At 36.9% G+C, this 16,718-nt stretch overlaps 1 protein-coding gene across 3 annotated transcripts in view; it reads right to left on the minus strand.

The window, feature by feature from the left end:
• The window catches only part of prkg1a (protein kinase cGMP-dependent 1a), a 76,705-nt gene that overhangs the window by 57,376 nt on the left and 2,611 nt on the right, over positions 1-16,718 (minus strand). For 2 of the 3 annotated variants that reach the window (XM_016561706.1, XM_016561707.1), the window contains exon 2: positions 5,346-5,512. In XM_016561706.1, coding sequence (XP_016417192.1) covers positions 5,346-5,512 — 167 coding nt within the window. Of the gene's footprint in view, positions 1-5,345; positions 5,513-13,019; positions 13,514-16,718 lie in introns of those variants that run through there. The other variant, XM_016561705.1, reaches the window with a different exon arrangement.

Consider the following 16,718-nt stretch of genomic DNA (forward strand, 5'->3'; position numbering starts at 1 on the left):
TGACATAATTGTGAATTTGTCCATTCAAACACAATACTTCACAGAGAGCTTAATATTTGCGTGCGTTCTGAGACGCGGGTTCACGCGCTTCGGGTGAGCGACCACACAGATCTTTTCACTGCGCGCGCGAGTTCACGTCTTCTGGCTCTTTAATATTATTAAATATTATAATATTAAGCAAGGCTTAAATGAGTTTAGTTTAAACACGGATAGCAACGTGTGCTGTTCAGGTCTCACCTGCGCTATCAACACGTGATGGCGGCATAAATGACAGTTATTCCAGCATAAAGCACTCGCATTGATTAAAGAGTGACTGGTTTGTCCGCGTATTGTTTTTTCTCTCTCTCTCATCGCTCTTGTTGTAATGTATTGGGAAGCCAGAATTTGTATCCATCAACAGAAACATGCATTAGCCGAACTCTTAACAAACCATATTACAGATGCATTGTCAGATTTAAGTTGAACCGCGGTCCTAGCGAATGCCGAACCGTGTGTGGAGAACAGTACGGTTCGATTTTTTTACCGAGAACCGTTGCACCCCTAACCTATACGTAAAACATTTTTGTGCCAATACTTTTTTTTAAATATAGTAAAAAAAATAAGCACTTTCACACTTTTTTATGCAATATTTACTATAAATCATTGAAAATGTTTTTTTTTTAATTGATTGATTGATTGATTACTTAAATAATAAGGTATCTGTTCTACTGGGATTTTGTCTTTTAGACAAGTTCTCACACTAAAAGTTGATGCAAGGGATTAAAAGTGAATCAAATGACTGTAAAAAAGTTTTAAAGAAAAAGAAGCAAATGAAAAACCAGAGAACAGGACACAGAGACGTGACTGAGGATGTGGGAAAAGTGCACACCTGTAGACCAGTGGAATAATTCATGGGACATTGTTCATTATACTGGTTGACCAAATCGCAAGATGGCTTCTGTTGTCTGTCATATTGAGTGATCAGAATAAAAAGAAGCCACAACCTTCAACATAGCACCAGATAAGCCTAAAAGCAAGAGAATTTCTTCTGATATCAATGTCACATAGAAAGTACCAAGAGCTACAATATTTACAGAAAAAAACGATGGTAAATTTACAACCCAGTCCATCAACGTGACAAATAATGATTATTTGTAGCATTACTGCACACACACTCTCCCTGCCAACCTTTCATGCTGGATAACCACAGTTCTGATGTTATAAGTGATTGAAAATTTTGAGAACAGAACAGTCACCCAGTGAATTCTATTTATTTTTTCTTTCTTTAAAAACCTGAATAAATCCATTCATCAGTATGAAGAGATGAAGCTGTTTGGATGTTTGGAATGAGTCATTGTTGGAAAAACTGGTTAAAGCTCCCAGAGGACTATGGGCCCTGTGGTCAATCCATACCTATTCATTTGTCATCAATAAAGTCGGCATTAAATAAAAATTTACCCTATTGGCTTTTTCAATGCACATTCCAAGTAATATTGCATTTGATCATTCATCAGTGTATAACATTTTGAATAAAATAAAGTTATTTTATCAAAATGTAATGTAAAATGCTCAGCCTGTGAAATTGCTTCCCTTATGAATGACTCCTGCTCTTTCAACCACCCACTGTAGCTCTATTCTGCTATATAATTGACTTTTATTTTTGAAATTCTAATCCCACCCCACATTTTTTTATTACTGAATATCCACTTTCACTCAAAAGTAGGGCTGCAACTAACGATTATTTTGATAATCGATTAGTTGGTAGATAATTTTTTCGATTAATCGGATTAAAAAGTGAAAAAAATACTGTATGTCAGATTTCAGAATGTAAAATATATTGGCATATATCAGCCATTTCTTCATATCGGCACTGGCTATTGGCTATATAGGTCAACCACTATTACAGAGGTTGAAAAAAAATAATTACATTTTGATTAAAAAAATTTTTTTCTTTAGGATAATGTGCCCTGGCACGTCAAGCATGGGGTCAGTTTTGATTTCATGACTGAACACTTTCCATACGGAGGGATTTTGTGGTTGGCTTCTCCAAATGGTTACTGGTAAATGACTTTTGGGTAGTATGAAATTGTGCATCAGATACACAAGCTGCAATTTTAGAGCTGACATTATCTACAGTCATTAAGCGCGTCTTTATTTATTCAGATTGGGGCTAATTAGCATGGCGACTTCAGCACACGTGCTAATATGACATTCAAGGCACAATAATAGCATGGCATTATTTCCTGTCTAGGCTCTCCTATCGTAAGGCCAAACTAATTATCTCAGCTGAAATGTCCCTCCTGTGTGACTGAAAGCTTAAATACTCTGTCCACCCATGATATATCTCACAAACAAAAGCTTCTTTTGGACCATAAATCTACTGGACTCACTTAATGTGATTTTGGGCTTCAAATGGAAATGCTGGTCAGTTGAGCTCGGATCACTATTATTGATCCTCTAACCTCCATCACTGACCTTTTACTCTCAAATGGAGACCTCGATTTTGATGAAAGGATGATATGAATAGAGGATTCATCCAGCATTAAAGTCATTCTGTATCTCACAAGCTCTTCACTGCTCTGCCTTTGCAATCTATATCATTTATTTCATCCAGTCTCACATGTAAATAATTCATCCTGGAAGACAGAAACTGCCATGAAAAGTTTGTTTCTCTTTCTAATAGAAAGTCCCAAAGAAACAGTCCTCGTTCTCCCTCTCTCCCGTCTCCGTTCTCTCTGAATCCTTTGCTGTTTTCTATGGAAATAACTGAATGCTGCAGAGCTAATGCTGAGAGAATGGATTTAATTCATTAAAAATAGGTTTTTGTCTACATTTTATTGTATTTGACATATTACTACGGAAAAACAACATACTGTAATGTGTTCTGTGACTGTATGCAGCCAATATCCACTTAGTCTCTCTTTCTCATTGGCCTGTGCCCAGATATAGTGTTTTGGGCAAGTGCCCAATTCGTACTACAAAAGCATCGAATCTCTGGAGCATGACTAACAAAATCCCTTAATTCAAACCAAGTGTTCCTCCATTCCCTCAGGAACACAAAGAGGAAAGACAGAGAAAATCCTGTGATCCTAAGAAAACACAACAGCTCCTTCCTCTCATTAAACAACAGAAATTGACAGATGTATTGACAGATATAATGACATCAGAGACAGGTGGCCGACACAATCCTAACCTGACTTCTGCAGGTGTCACCAATACAAAATCAAATATTTAATGAAAATAGCAAATGAGTATCAAATAACACTGATGCTTAAATAAATATATAAAAAGTAGTGATAGACCACGTCCACAATGATTTTAAAACAAATCACATGGATAGAAAAGTATGTTTGTACTCTCATTCATAACACTGCTTAAACGTGCTAACATGTCATACACATTCGCACGAAGTGCACACGAAGCATTTAATGCATTGCATGCAAGCACTGTCTAATTATTTTCATGCAAAGAAATGTGAAGCATTACTGAAACTGCATGCATTTATTTTAATTCATGTATGTTAGAAGGTCATATTTGTGTATTTCTGAGAGACTACTATATACTGTCAAAGGTATGCACTTTAGTAAATATTACATGTTCTTCCCCAGTTTCCTAATTTGAAAACGACTACTACAAATGTAACATTATTATGTTAATACTTTAAAATTTGAAATACCTATGAATTACTCTTTAAAAAAGTCTGGGCACCCCTCAAATTTCTTTTTGCCTAATTTGGCCATGAAAAGAAAATAGTTGAAGGGCTCTTTCAATATAAATTAAAATGTATATATGGGCATTATAGCTCAGCATATCTACTCTACATGTTTAAAGCCCATACCAATAAAACTTTTAAAACTGGGGTAGTCAACAGTGGATCTGTAGTGTAACAGCTCGCAGAGGATTTGGCTGCTCTGACTAGATAAATTTTATAAGCACCTAATCAATACAATCTATGCACAGGATCAATATTCCAGATCCACTCAGAGGATCTACAGCAGAAACCCAAATGTGACTGCGTTTGATCCCTGGGACTGGCAGTGCCCTATAGACACACTAAGTGGCTTTAGTTTAGCCAGAAAATTTTGATTCACTTTTGGTCTGTTTTAGGGATGCACCGAATGTTCGGCAACCGAAATTATTCGTCCGAAAATAGCAAAAAAAGCTCTTTAATAAGCGAAAAGACCAAATAAATTGTACCGAACAGAGACGTGACGCAATCAAATAGAGGCGCGCGCTAATGCAGCAACCATGATGGCAGTGTGGAAACATTTAAAGCTGTCTGAGAAAGACGCAAAAATCATTACAAGCAACGACAGCGAGAGACTGTTTAGTACTGCATCGCATGTCTTTTTGATTAGAAGAGGAAGGGTGGTTGTTGCTGGTTACTGTATGATGATTAAAATCGCGAAATGCCCTTAAACAATTTCCTGCGGGTTTCTGCCAAAATAAAAGTTGAGAAAAAGCAAGAACTCCATCAACATTAATAAATGTTATTGTAATTTTACTGTTGTTCTGTAAAATAAAAGAAAATAATAATTAAAACAGCTCTATTAATACATTTATTGTAACATTTACACATAGTGTTCAGACCTATAATATTTATAAGGATCTATAATATTTTCTAATGTTTTAAAATAAGTATTTTCTGCTCACCAAGGCTGCATTTATTTGTACAGTAAAAAATACATGCCTGATTTCAGAAGGGGGTCTAAAAAATGGCCCAAAAATATAATAATAATAAATATAATAACTTATTAATTTTAAGTTAAGTTGTGTTTTATTGGGATAATGTCTGCTAGAATGTTAAAAAAATGTTCAGTGTTAAGTAAATATTTGTAAATTGTTGTTTTGTAAATGATTTTTTCTTTGAAAAGCAAGACAAACCAGTAAAAAGCACATTTTGGCTATTTAGTTTATGCAATGGTGAAAAAATTGGCAAAATGGGGAGGTGGGGGGGAACGTGAAAAAACGTGTTCAGTATTCGGCCCAGTGTTTTCATTTTGTTCGGCTTCAGCTTCGGCCAAGAATTTTCATTTCAGTGCATCCCTAGTCTGTTTCAAACTAAAAGTTATTATATGGCTTTAGAAGCTTTGGGAGACACTACATATGTAGTACACAAAACTGTTTTGATAGTTTTATGGGACTTTTTGGCAGCCTGACAGTGACTTGAAATCAAGGTTCATTCAAATAAGCAGAGCGGCTCAGACATTCTGCAACATGTTTCCTTTTGTGTTTCTCAGAAGAAAAAACTCTTCAAAGATATTACAGTGAGTAAATGATTACATAATTTTCATTTTGGGTGAACTATGCCTTGCTAAACATATTTTTAAAAAATATATATATATTTTTTTGTTCCCGTCTCTCACCTTCCATGACGTAGACGAGGGAGCCCACATCCCCTTCTTTAATAATACAGCTGTTTTTGTCATTGTCCACTGGATACATACAGTCCACTATCTCCTGGATCTGAGACATCTCCAGATTCTTCATGAAGTCATTGTCCAGAATAGCTGACTTGATCAGTTCCTTTGACCTGTACAGTGCAGGAAAACATTGTTAAATAGGCCCACATCATTTAATTAACACAGATAATAATGACTATGCCTGAAATAGAAACTTGCTGCTTACTGCTCAGAATACACTAAATACAACTATTTAAAAACTTGTTTGTGAAACAAAATGCATTATGCAACTATAAACATTTCAAACAGTATCATAGTACAATATGACCTTATAACCTCATTATGATTATGTGCGAATTTAATTCCATGAGTAGAGTCCACATCATTTTTAATCTTAACTTTTGGCAATTCAATCAAACTATGAGTAGAAAAAATAGTAAAAATAACAGCTGATACTATTAATATTGTTATGCATGGCTGGCAGTTTCATTCATCACAAGAAATTGGAAGGTAATGCAAACACATTGTGGGATAGAGGATCCAATGCACTGTACTTTGTTGTACACATTTTGGCAAATGTTGTGCATCATCTAGGTATTACAATTTGCACACTATGCATACTATATACACATTGTCGAAACAGTAAGAACTGCATGACAGTATGGAAATCCAAATAATGTGATGCTTCAGGAATGAATCCACAAGGAATGTGTGTTTAAAAAAAAGATGAAGAGGGTATTTCAAGAGATGAAAGTAAATACACAAAATCTCTTAGTTGGCGCTGGACGTCATAGTAAACAAAAATCAGAATACTAGCTGAAAATGAGGTTTGCATCACAGACATACACAAATACACACATTTCAAGTAATTAAAATTCAATATAACCTCCCACACAGGGACTCGGTAATGAACATTTTCTGAAATGCACCTCATAGCAAAATATTTCCAAAGATTATTCTGTGAAATATCAGATGTTCTCTATTTTTTCATGAAAAAATACTTCAGTAATGTTCAGAGACTGAGTTATGAAGAGTGTAAACACTGTGCCTCTCAAAACACTGCTTTGATTGTCAGACAGAACTTCTTGCACAACCATTTTGAAGTGGATCTGTTTGACTGAAAAATGGAAGACGGATTTGTATATTGAAAACCTGCTTAGAGAGTCATTATGCAATTCAAGTCATTATTTATGCAAATCCATTTAGTTCTGCTAATGACATTTAATTGCTCAAGTGCTAGTGGATGGAAACACCTGGACTGATGTGGTAGAATATGTTCTTTAAATCTGATTATCGCTGTTTATATGACAATTCCGAGCACTCCTCAACAAAAAGCCTATCATCGTGACAGCAGCTCCTCTGTTTCTGTGGAGCTGGACTTAAGCCAGACTTCTGATTTATTTGCAAAAACCCACAAACGCTCACCTATGAACCACACTGTGTTTACATTCCACAGACATGCTCCGCCGCGAGCAAAAACAGACCTTTTTTTTTCAAGATGTCTGCAGTACTTCACGTAGAACTCCTTTCATTTGGCTCACGCACGGACAGTCTCACCCTGAGGAAAATTGTATTGACTTAAAGATATAAAAATAGAAACAAATGAGACAACTGTTGACATACATTACAATAAAATTAAAGAGCAATGAAATAAAAGTGAATAGCACTGCTCAGTTGATTTGGTGTAACTGGAATCTGATCTGATCTGGAATCTGATATTTGAGATCATATTGAGATTAGTAGGGTCTTGAGGAGAAATATTTAAGCAGCAAGACATTTCAGCAAACATCTTAATTTGTTTTCAGTATAAAGGAATAGTTAACCCAAAAATTAAAATGTACTCACCCCCTCGGCCATGTAAGATGCAGATGAGTTTGTTTCTTCATCGGAACAGGTTTGGAGAAATGACTTGCTCACCATGGGTCCTCTGCAGTGAATGGGTGCCGTCAGACTGACAGTTCAAACAGCATAAAAACATCACAAAATCCACAAATAATCCACAAGACTCCAGTCCATCAATTAACATCTTGTGAAGCGAAAAGATGTTTGTTAGAAATAAATACATCATTAAGCCATTTGAACTTTAAACGGTCGCTTCTGGCCAAAATAAAAGTTCTCTATCCATAATAATACTCTTTCCAGTAAAAAATAAATAATTCATATCAAAATCCACAACATGTTGAGATCTGTTTTGGACTGTTTTCACTTGTAAATGGCACTTGATCTGTGCATATTTCTCTCCTGATTCAGACTTTTTTCACTGGAGAAAGCAATATTTTGGAGAGTGGACTCATATTTTAATTAGAAACAACGATTTAAACTTAAGAATACCTTAATAATGGATATTTCTTACAAACACACAGCTTTCCTCTTTATAAGACACAAATTGATGGACTGGAGTCAGGTGAATTAAATGTGGATTATTGTGATGTTTTTATCAGCTGTTTGGATTCTCATTCTGATGGCACCCATTCACCGCAGGTAATCTATTGGTGAGCAAGTAATTTCTCCAAACCTGTTCCAATGAAGAAACAAACTCATCTGCATCTTGGATGGCCTAGGGGTGAGTAGGGATATGCCGGTATCAAATTTTCATGTTGCGATTAATTGCTAATGCTTTTATCACGGTATGCGGTATTATCACGATATTGACATTTAGTTTAAAAAAGTGCTGTCATAATACAGTATGACAGGTTTAATAACATTTTTCTGAAGTCTAGGGGTGAGTACATTTTAATTTTTGGGTTAACTATTCCTTTATATTGAAAACAAATTAAGATGTTTGCTGATGTTTGATTTAATGCTAAATTTCTCCAAATCTGTTCTGATGAAGAAACAAACTCATCTACATCTTGGATGGCCTTGGGATGAGTACATTTTAAATTTAAATTCACATACATTTTAATTTTTTGTAGCTATCAAAACATAAACCGACATGCACACAATAAATAAGCCACCTGAAGGTCCATAAAGGTGTTTACGTGCAGAGCAAAATCAGAGTAATCTCTGCAAGACTTGGTGGTATTATTGTATGGCAGTCTGAATTCTAGAGGACATTGGCTCTCTGGGGGAACAGTCTGGGGAGATGTTTTACATCCAGTAAAAGCACAGAGATCACTGGCCTCATTTACAGCAGACAACCTCGGGATCATCCTGTAACCAGTCTCTGTTTGACTTAGAATTTTACTCACTGCCTTTTTCAGGAGGACATTCACATCACACAGGTCGACAGACTGTCTCCCTTAAAAGGACAAAGTATGCTACGGCTTAAAGCAGAGTAAATTGGAGAAAGCTGTGGACATGGAGCCACAATGGCTGAACGTCTGCAAGAAAGTTTCTTAGGCCTTTTGTTTGTCTTGCAACATTTTTCGTCAAGGGAATATAATTTAAAATACTTTAACCGACTCGAGCTGAATAATGCCACTTTTGTCTTCTGTAGAGCTGCTTATAGCTGAACTAAACTTTTATAATTTCATAATTAAAGTTTACATTTATTGAATTGAACAGAACTATAAACACTCGAGCTGAATAATGACACTATCGTTTTGTTAGAGCGGCTTTACAGCAGAATTTGAATTTGTCTCATATTTGATGGTTTGCCTTAAATGATTCTGTTATTTTTCTGTTTATTACTGTGAAGCTGTTTTGAAACAATCTGTACTGTACAGTATAAAGTTTCTCTGAGACTGGTGGGTCTGTATTGATTCACATACCCTGGCCTCACTGCACGATCACTCTGGCCTCATTGGAAAGACATCGGTAGCTTTGTGGTCATCTGTAGATGTGTGTGCTAATGAGTTAATGGCTCTATCTTCCTCTATTCTCTGTTCTGTACATTTTCAGTGCAGAGTGCTAAAACAGGAAGCAAAGACTCACTGCATATAGCAGCTCATACTGCACATGACATTGCATAATAGCCTGAGACAAATGAATGACCAAGTTGATTTATTTCTATACATTTAGGCTTACTCTGCAGAATGAAGCCACAAATAATCTTTCCCTTATTTTTTGCATTGCAGATATAAAAATGGTGATGCTTATGCCTGTAAGTGCATTGTTGTGGTTGCTTTTAGCCATATTCTGACTCAGTGGAATAGAATAGAATCTATATTTGAACCCACACAACTGAACAAATAGTTTCTGCAACTTTTGTACAAAGTTGCCATTGAACAGCCGTGAACTTGATATAGGGACAGTCAACCTGAATCAGTCTGGTTAAGTTAGACCACTCTGCAGGCATATTGACATTTTGTTTCTGTAATAGGTATACAAATACTAAAACGAGAATTAAATCTATTAAAAATCAGTTTTGATTATTGAATAAAATATAAATATTAGATTAAAAAGCTGAACTAACTGAAATAAGTTTAAATTTAAATACTAAAATTACTTAAAACTGAAATTAAATAAATTATTCAAGCTATATAGAAATATTTGACAAACTAATAAAATGACAATAAAAACAGCATTATTAACGATTAAAATAGAATTTAAATGAAAATTGAAAATATAAAAATTAAAGGAATTACAAAATATTAAAGGGGTCATATGATGCTGCTAAAAAGAACATTATTTTGTGTATTTGGTGTAATGAAATGTGTTTATGTGGTTTAAGTGAGGCGGCGGGCAAGCGTGAGCAGAGGCAGGCCAGCGTGAGCTGAGGCGGCGGGCAAGCGTGAGCTGAGGCGGCGGGCAAGCGTGAGCTGAGGCGGCGGGCAAGCGTGAGCTGAGGCGGCGGGCAAGCGTGAGCTGAGGCGGCGGGCAAGCGTGAGCTGAGGCGGCGGGCAAGCGTGAGCTGAGGCGGCGGGCAAGCGTGAGCTGAGCAGCACTAAGTTGATGTATTCCCTCAGCGACCAGCACAGATCAGCTCTAGGCATGACGAAGCGGATATCGTCCTCTTTTGGAAGACCAAACAAAGTAGTTTCGCTTTCACAACGAAGCACACAGCGTCTTCACGACATGGCGGCAGCAACAATACTACAGCGAGAATAAAAGTTACGCCTTCTTTCTTTGCGTGAACATTTGGGCAGTGTTATGCAAATCTTCCCACATAGTGACGTAGATATGTGGGGGCGTGTTAGAACGAGCCGTTTTAGGTAGGTGTGGTTAACTCTTAACTTTTATAAAGAATATCTCTTTGGATTTGAGACTGTAGTCTTTGCAACTTTACAGATCTTCTTTATGCACCAGGAGCTTGTAACACTCCAAAGAGAAAGGAAAAATTGAAATCGCATCATATGACCCCTTTAATAAACACTGTAATCATATCTGTTTTAAAGGGGAAACTGTTGAGTAAGCTTATGATTTAATAACAAATTTTAAAATGCTAACAAAATCTGACAAAATGGTAACAGAGCCACTGTGTAGCTATTTTTAATGTCCATGCACAACAAGACAAAGCAGTGTCTTTACCAATAAGCCAGTCGGTTTTACTTGAAAAATAAACTTCCTTTCTTACAGCTGACATATTGAACCATTTCTACCATTCATTTTCTACAGGCTCATGGCTCACTCCTTGTGAAGATCCAACCTGCAACCTTGCAGCTTTAACCAGTAAGAAACATGACAAAGTTTTCAGATGTGTGATGAATTCTCATATCCAAAGGACAAAGGGTCCAAGACATTCCTATTTCAGCGCAGAACTTCTGAGTTCTGATATTTCAAAAGACCTCAGACAGTCCAGGTGTCAAAGATGAGTTCAGAAGAGACATTTCAATCAAGACTTCAAAAAAACAAAACAAATCTGGTCTTTCATTTTAAGTGTAACAAGTGCCACTGCAAAGGTAACTGCAAAAAAGAATCAGAAACAGGAAGAAACAAGATGCAATTATGAGACAGAGACATGGTGAGTGACATTCAAATGGCAAAAACACACTCCACTGAAAGAAAAGAAAGGGGTACGTCACTCACTATTATGAATTTTGCCGAAAGCACAGTATTTGCCTTTACTTCGAAGAAAAAAAAGAAAGCAACAGAACAGTGAATACATTAATGCATCAGCAAAGAAAGACACTAGGAATAAAGATAAATGGATTTTCATCCAAAAATAACAGTCATCTCTCTGACCACACACAAAGATTTAGAATCCTCTTCCAACACATTATGAGCTTTCAAAGAGTAAACCAATAATTGATGCCAGTTTGTTCCCATCTGGCAGCCCAACACTGAAGCTTTTTTCATTTAAATCGTTATAATCATTCCTTAAAGTGCTGATCAGCTCAAGATGCAAGCAGAACAGAAGAAAAGACTCTGCTGCGATAGGGTTCAGAGGGTTTTCCTGTACAAAACAAGGTTACGTTGTAAATTAGTAGTGTTGAGCTGTCAAATGTCAGATGCACAGCAGATGGGGGAGGCCATTAAACAGAAGAGTGATATTCCTCTGCTGCTAAACCACTAGATGCAAATTAATTAAGGGTATGTGTGTTCATGACAGCAGGCTGAAACACAAAAATCCTTCACTTCCAGGGGAACTGTGTAGTCTGATCAGATCCTCTGGTCTTGACAGTGTCTATTTCAATTGAAACACAACACGACACACTATTGTGTGCATAATAACAGCTGAGCATGTAAATAGCTTTCATGATCCACCTGCTGCACGATATCACGCTGCTTTGATAAGCAAATTACCAGTCCGTTAAACAAAGCAGTTATTATAGTCTTTGGGTATTTCCCACGTCACTGCTTCTATAACTGCTCAGTACGGACACATTATTCCTGGTTCAGATGTTTCCTTGTGGAAAATCAAACTTTCTTGGAGCGTCATCAATGAGACGCTTCTGCAAATGTTAATGAATGGCATTTTGAACAGAGTATAATGAGTTTGTCTCTGTGAGTTTTCAGATTTCAAGTGTGCAACCTGCACAGCCCATGATACTGCTGTCCCTTTCAAGAAAGTTACTATGGTAACCATTGCCAAAATGCCACAGTTAGGATGAAAAATTGTGTAAAAATAACATATTTACAAGTTACTATTTTAGCTAAACCTAAAGTCATTTTATGGATGATGTTTTGAAGAACAGCAGGTGAATTCAGTAAAGTTTAAAGTATGCATTCTGTTCTTGTCCACAATATTTATGCAAAAAGCAGTGTGTCAAATCAGTATACAGTGTCCAAATACACAGTATGACACACTAGGCAAATATTTGGTGTACTGAGGCATCTTCTGAAGTTAAGCTTCTTGTCTCCTTGTAGGGATCCATCCATGTTACAGGGTTTAAGCTAACCTTGGGTTCTGTGGGAATGGATCTTGTCAGATTCAAAAGTTGAAAAACAAAAAAATATATATAAAAGAAAATTGGTAACTGTGAGCTGGGCGGCTTTTATTTAAGTGCAAGAAAGTTGTTTCTCATCGATTGTTGCTGTTAGTATGCTACTTTTATGGTTAGATGTATTTATAGAGCTTTATGTGGTGTTTAATGACTTTAATTCCTCAAACAACACACTGAACGTTTTAAAGACAGCATAACGTGGTGATGACTCCACTTTGTAGCCTATTAAAGTTTAGGTAGCATTTAGGTAGTGAGTTTCAGGTAGTATTTGATGCTTTTATTGACGCATTCGATGGCTTAAATGTAACATTTGATTACTTTTATGTCGTATGTAATGATGTTGATGTTAAATTGTATCGAGTTAACCTACTTGGCACTCTTGGGGACGTTGGGCAGGGTCACGTGACTCAGCTGCTGGACGTTGGCGGGTTCGGCGCTGATCGCCTGTCGTTTGGTGCGCTGATGCTCCTGCAGCTCCGAGCGGCTCTGGACCTGTTGGGTCGCCGGGCGGATCACGGAGCGGTACTTATCCAGTTCGTTCTGCAGTTTTTGAATGAGTTCGTCTTTCTGGTCCAGTTCGAGCTCCAGTTCGTCAATGAGCGCGTCTCTCTGTCTCAGTTCTTCAATTTTCTCCTGAAGCGCGTACTGGAGGTCGCGTAAAGTCCCCATCATCATCCCTTCCGAGCCGAATAAAGCCACTTTTAGCAAGTTTACTTAGAGAAGAAACACCGTGCACTAAACCAGCTTCTATTCTAGTCTAAAAGGACCGACAAAACGAGAAGAACCTGTGGAGAGGGAAAAAGTCTCGCAGTGTATCCGTGTAAAAAAAGAAAAAGGAAAGAGGCAGCGCTCAATCCCACAGAGCCGCTGGAATCTTCACAGCTCTGACAGGAGCGCATCCGTGTGAGCGCGCGTCGCTCGTGGGCAGTGACGTGATGAATGAGTGGAGCTCGCTCGCTCGCGCGCGTCACAGAAGAGCGCGGGATTCCTGGACAGTCAGTATACAGAGGTTCAGCTCTGCACAGCTGATAACTGCTCAACTTTTGAGACAAACACTTTACAGTAATCCAGAACTAGGCTATATAAAATACCCAGTTTTCTAGCAGTTACATGTTGGTTGAAAACACCTACAGCTAAATCATTGTAAAAGTTTTTAAATTCCTTGTTTTATTGTTGTGATTATTTTTTTATGATTATTTTACTTCCTTTTATGTAAAGCACTTTGAATTACCTTTGTGTATGAAATGTGCTATATAAATAAACTTGCCTTGCCTTACAGCAGTTAAAAGCTGAATTATCCCTAAGCCTGGAGATATGAGGTCATGGAAGTCAAAGAAATTCCAAACTAAAATTCCAAACCAAATCCTAAAATTCCATTTTTATTTGTACTATAACTGTTGGTTAAACAAACTAACATACTACCAAACATTAATGCAAAAGTCAACTATATAGGCAGAAAGGCTTTTCTGAGGACAAGACCAGGTGAGTTGTCATATGTGTTATATGGCACATATATATGAAGAGTTCATTTGCAAAAACCGATAACTCATTCCAAGTAATATCAATCAAACTGCAGTTGGGTTGTTTTGATTAGGTAATAATAACTTAAACAAATACAGGTAATTTACAAAATTAAAGTTCATTGAAAGTATTTTCTTTTTACATATTAAAGGGGTCATATGATGCGATTTCAATTTTTCCTTTCTCTCCGTTCTCTAGCCCGCCGGCCTCCGCTCACTCTAGGCCGCCGGCCTCCGCTTAACTATATATATATATATATATATATAGGCCTATATATGGTATTAATTACCATTTCTGTTGGTCAAATAATAATTTAAAATGTGTCTGTCACCACAGACACCTTGTTGAAGAACCCTAGTTTTACGGTTTACAAAAAGCCTTGTTTAATGACAGGTTTCATTTGGACAACTTACCCTAAATAATGTGGCTACATTGTGATATTTACCATGTTAAATGAACTGCATTCCTAAAAAGGTCATTTATTAGTATTACATGTAGAAACTTTAACATCCATGGAATCTTTCCATTGGACAACAGGTGGAAAAAGGTTTTTACATTAATAAAATTTTATTCACATTAAGACAAAAGTGGTTAGTTTAAGAACTGTTCACTGACAGCTTCTTTAAAGAACCCAAATGGTTCTTCTATGGCATCACTCCAAAAAAAAAAAAAAAACATGTTTGAAACCTTTATTTTATTAATGGGCAGTAATGACTGGAATTGATCAATTGCTAAGACTTGAAGTATGTGTTTACACAGATGTTGCCTTTAAAAGTAAACCTGCCTGAGAAATATTCATTCATTAGAATAAAATGTGGGACAATTAGCCCCAGTCACCTCTAATATTCACTGACACTGCTTAAATAGTTTGACTTACCTCCACTGTGGAGAACTAATAGAGACGCATCATGCTTGATTTTGTTTTTAAGTTTATAAAAGGACATAAGGCGCCCTCTGGTGTCAGACTATGAAAGACACACAGAAACAATGAAATGATGTTAGGGCTGGGCTACTATAGTGACAAGCAGGACAAATGTATGTGTTAAACTTCACAGTCCTGCCTAAGAAAAATGATATCTGTGCATGGACACTCTATCTATTCTTTATATAGCCTATAAACTAAATGATAATAATACTCTCTCAAAAAACAGAAGACTATCTACACACCATTGAGAATCTAACTCTGGTCTGGATGAATTTTCTGAGCCTGCAATGTTCTCTTTGCCAGCTTTAGCTGAATAATAAATGAAAAACTAGTGTGGACAGAACTTAAAGGGGTCATATGATGCGATTTCAAGTTTTCCTTTCTCTTCGGAGAGTTACAAGCTGATTGTGAACAAACCCCCATCTTTGGTATCTGAAACTGAAACGGCTTGTGAAAGAAGGCCCACAACAGCACCCAGATGTCTACCATTCTTTGGATAGTTATAAAAGACAAAAATAACACACAAAGAACAATTCATCTAAACAATGCCTGAAAATAACAAACGAGGAATGCAAGATTATTTCTTCTTTCTGCTGTTCATTTCCATCACTTCCTCGCTGTCACTGTCCTTGAAAGGACCTCTCCCAGAAAAACAGGCTTTAAATTTCACCTCTATAAACTCTTCCTGCAGGGTTCTTCCTCTGTGGATCGATGGAAAGAGGATCTGTTGTAACATGACTAGTGTGGCTGCTCTTTTTGCCACAGACTCCGCCATTTTGTCTCTTTGAGACCCTTACAAGTGCACCAGCTCTTTTTTTAGATGACAACAAGATCTCACATTCAACGATAATTCCAGCACAAATCTTGAGAAGACAAAATCTTGACTATTCCTTAATTAAGTAACACTGTTCACTGGGAATTGTCCTCTGAAAATACATGTTACATTAAAGAAAGTGTCATTAACTCGTGTTGTGGATTATAAATTGTGATACAGTATTTCTCCATCACTAACAAGGTGCTAAAAGTAGGATTCTCATTGTAATTATTGTCATTAGTAGAAAAACCCAGTCAGATGATGCATCATAAGGCAAAGTTTGTTTATCAGCATATGGTCTCAGCGCTCATTAAGCTACAAACAGCTTTTATCCCTCTGCTTCTTCTATAATGAAATCATTAAGGTAGGAGTCTTAATCTGTCTTCATACTAACTTCACACCAGCACAAATACATAATTGCACATGCTATGCGCTCCAAGGGTGATCATTCCTAAAAACGCAATTATGAAGACTATTAGGTTCTATTGGTTATTAGTGATGTGATGGCCCTTAAGTTATGGAGGAAAACAACAACAAAAGAGCTTCTGCCCTCTTGTGGGCATTGCTGCATGCAAATCAAATGTGAGGTGATGCTGAGTGACCATGATTTCACCAAGTACAACATGTTCCTGGATCAACATCCTTGTTGATCCTGGAACAACATTCCAATTAACCAATCAGAATTGAGGGATAACTTTTCAGGAAATATCTGTTTTAGGCTTACCATCAGGGTTAGGTGCTTCTATACCCTTGGTAATCAGCTATCATTTCACACTGATTTTAGGAATAAATTATGGGTAGGGATTGGG

This window comes from Sinocyclocheilus rhinocerous, unplaced genomic scaffold (genome assembly GCF_001515625.1).
Source record: "Sinocyclocheilus rhinocerous isolate Xijiao unplaced genomic scaffold, SAMN03320098_v1.1 scaffold1069, whole genome shotgun sequence".
Taxonomy (NCBI): domain Eukaryota; kingdom Metazoa; phylum Chordata; class Actinopteri; order Cypriniformes; family Cyprinidae; genus Sinocyclocheilus; species Sinocyclocheilus rhinocerous.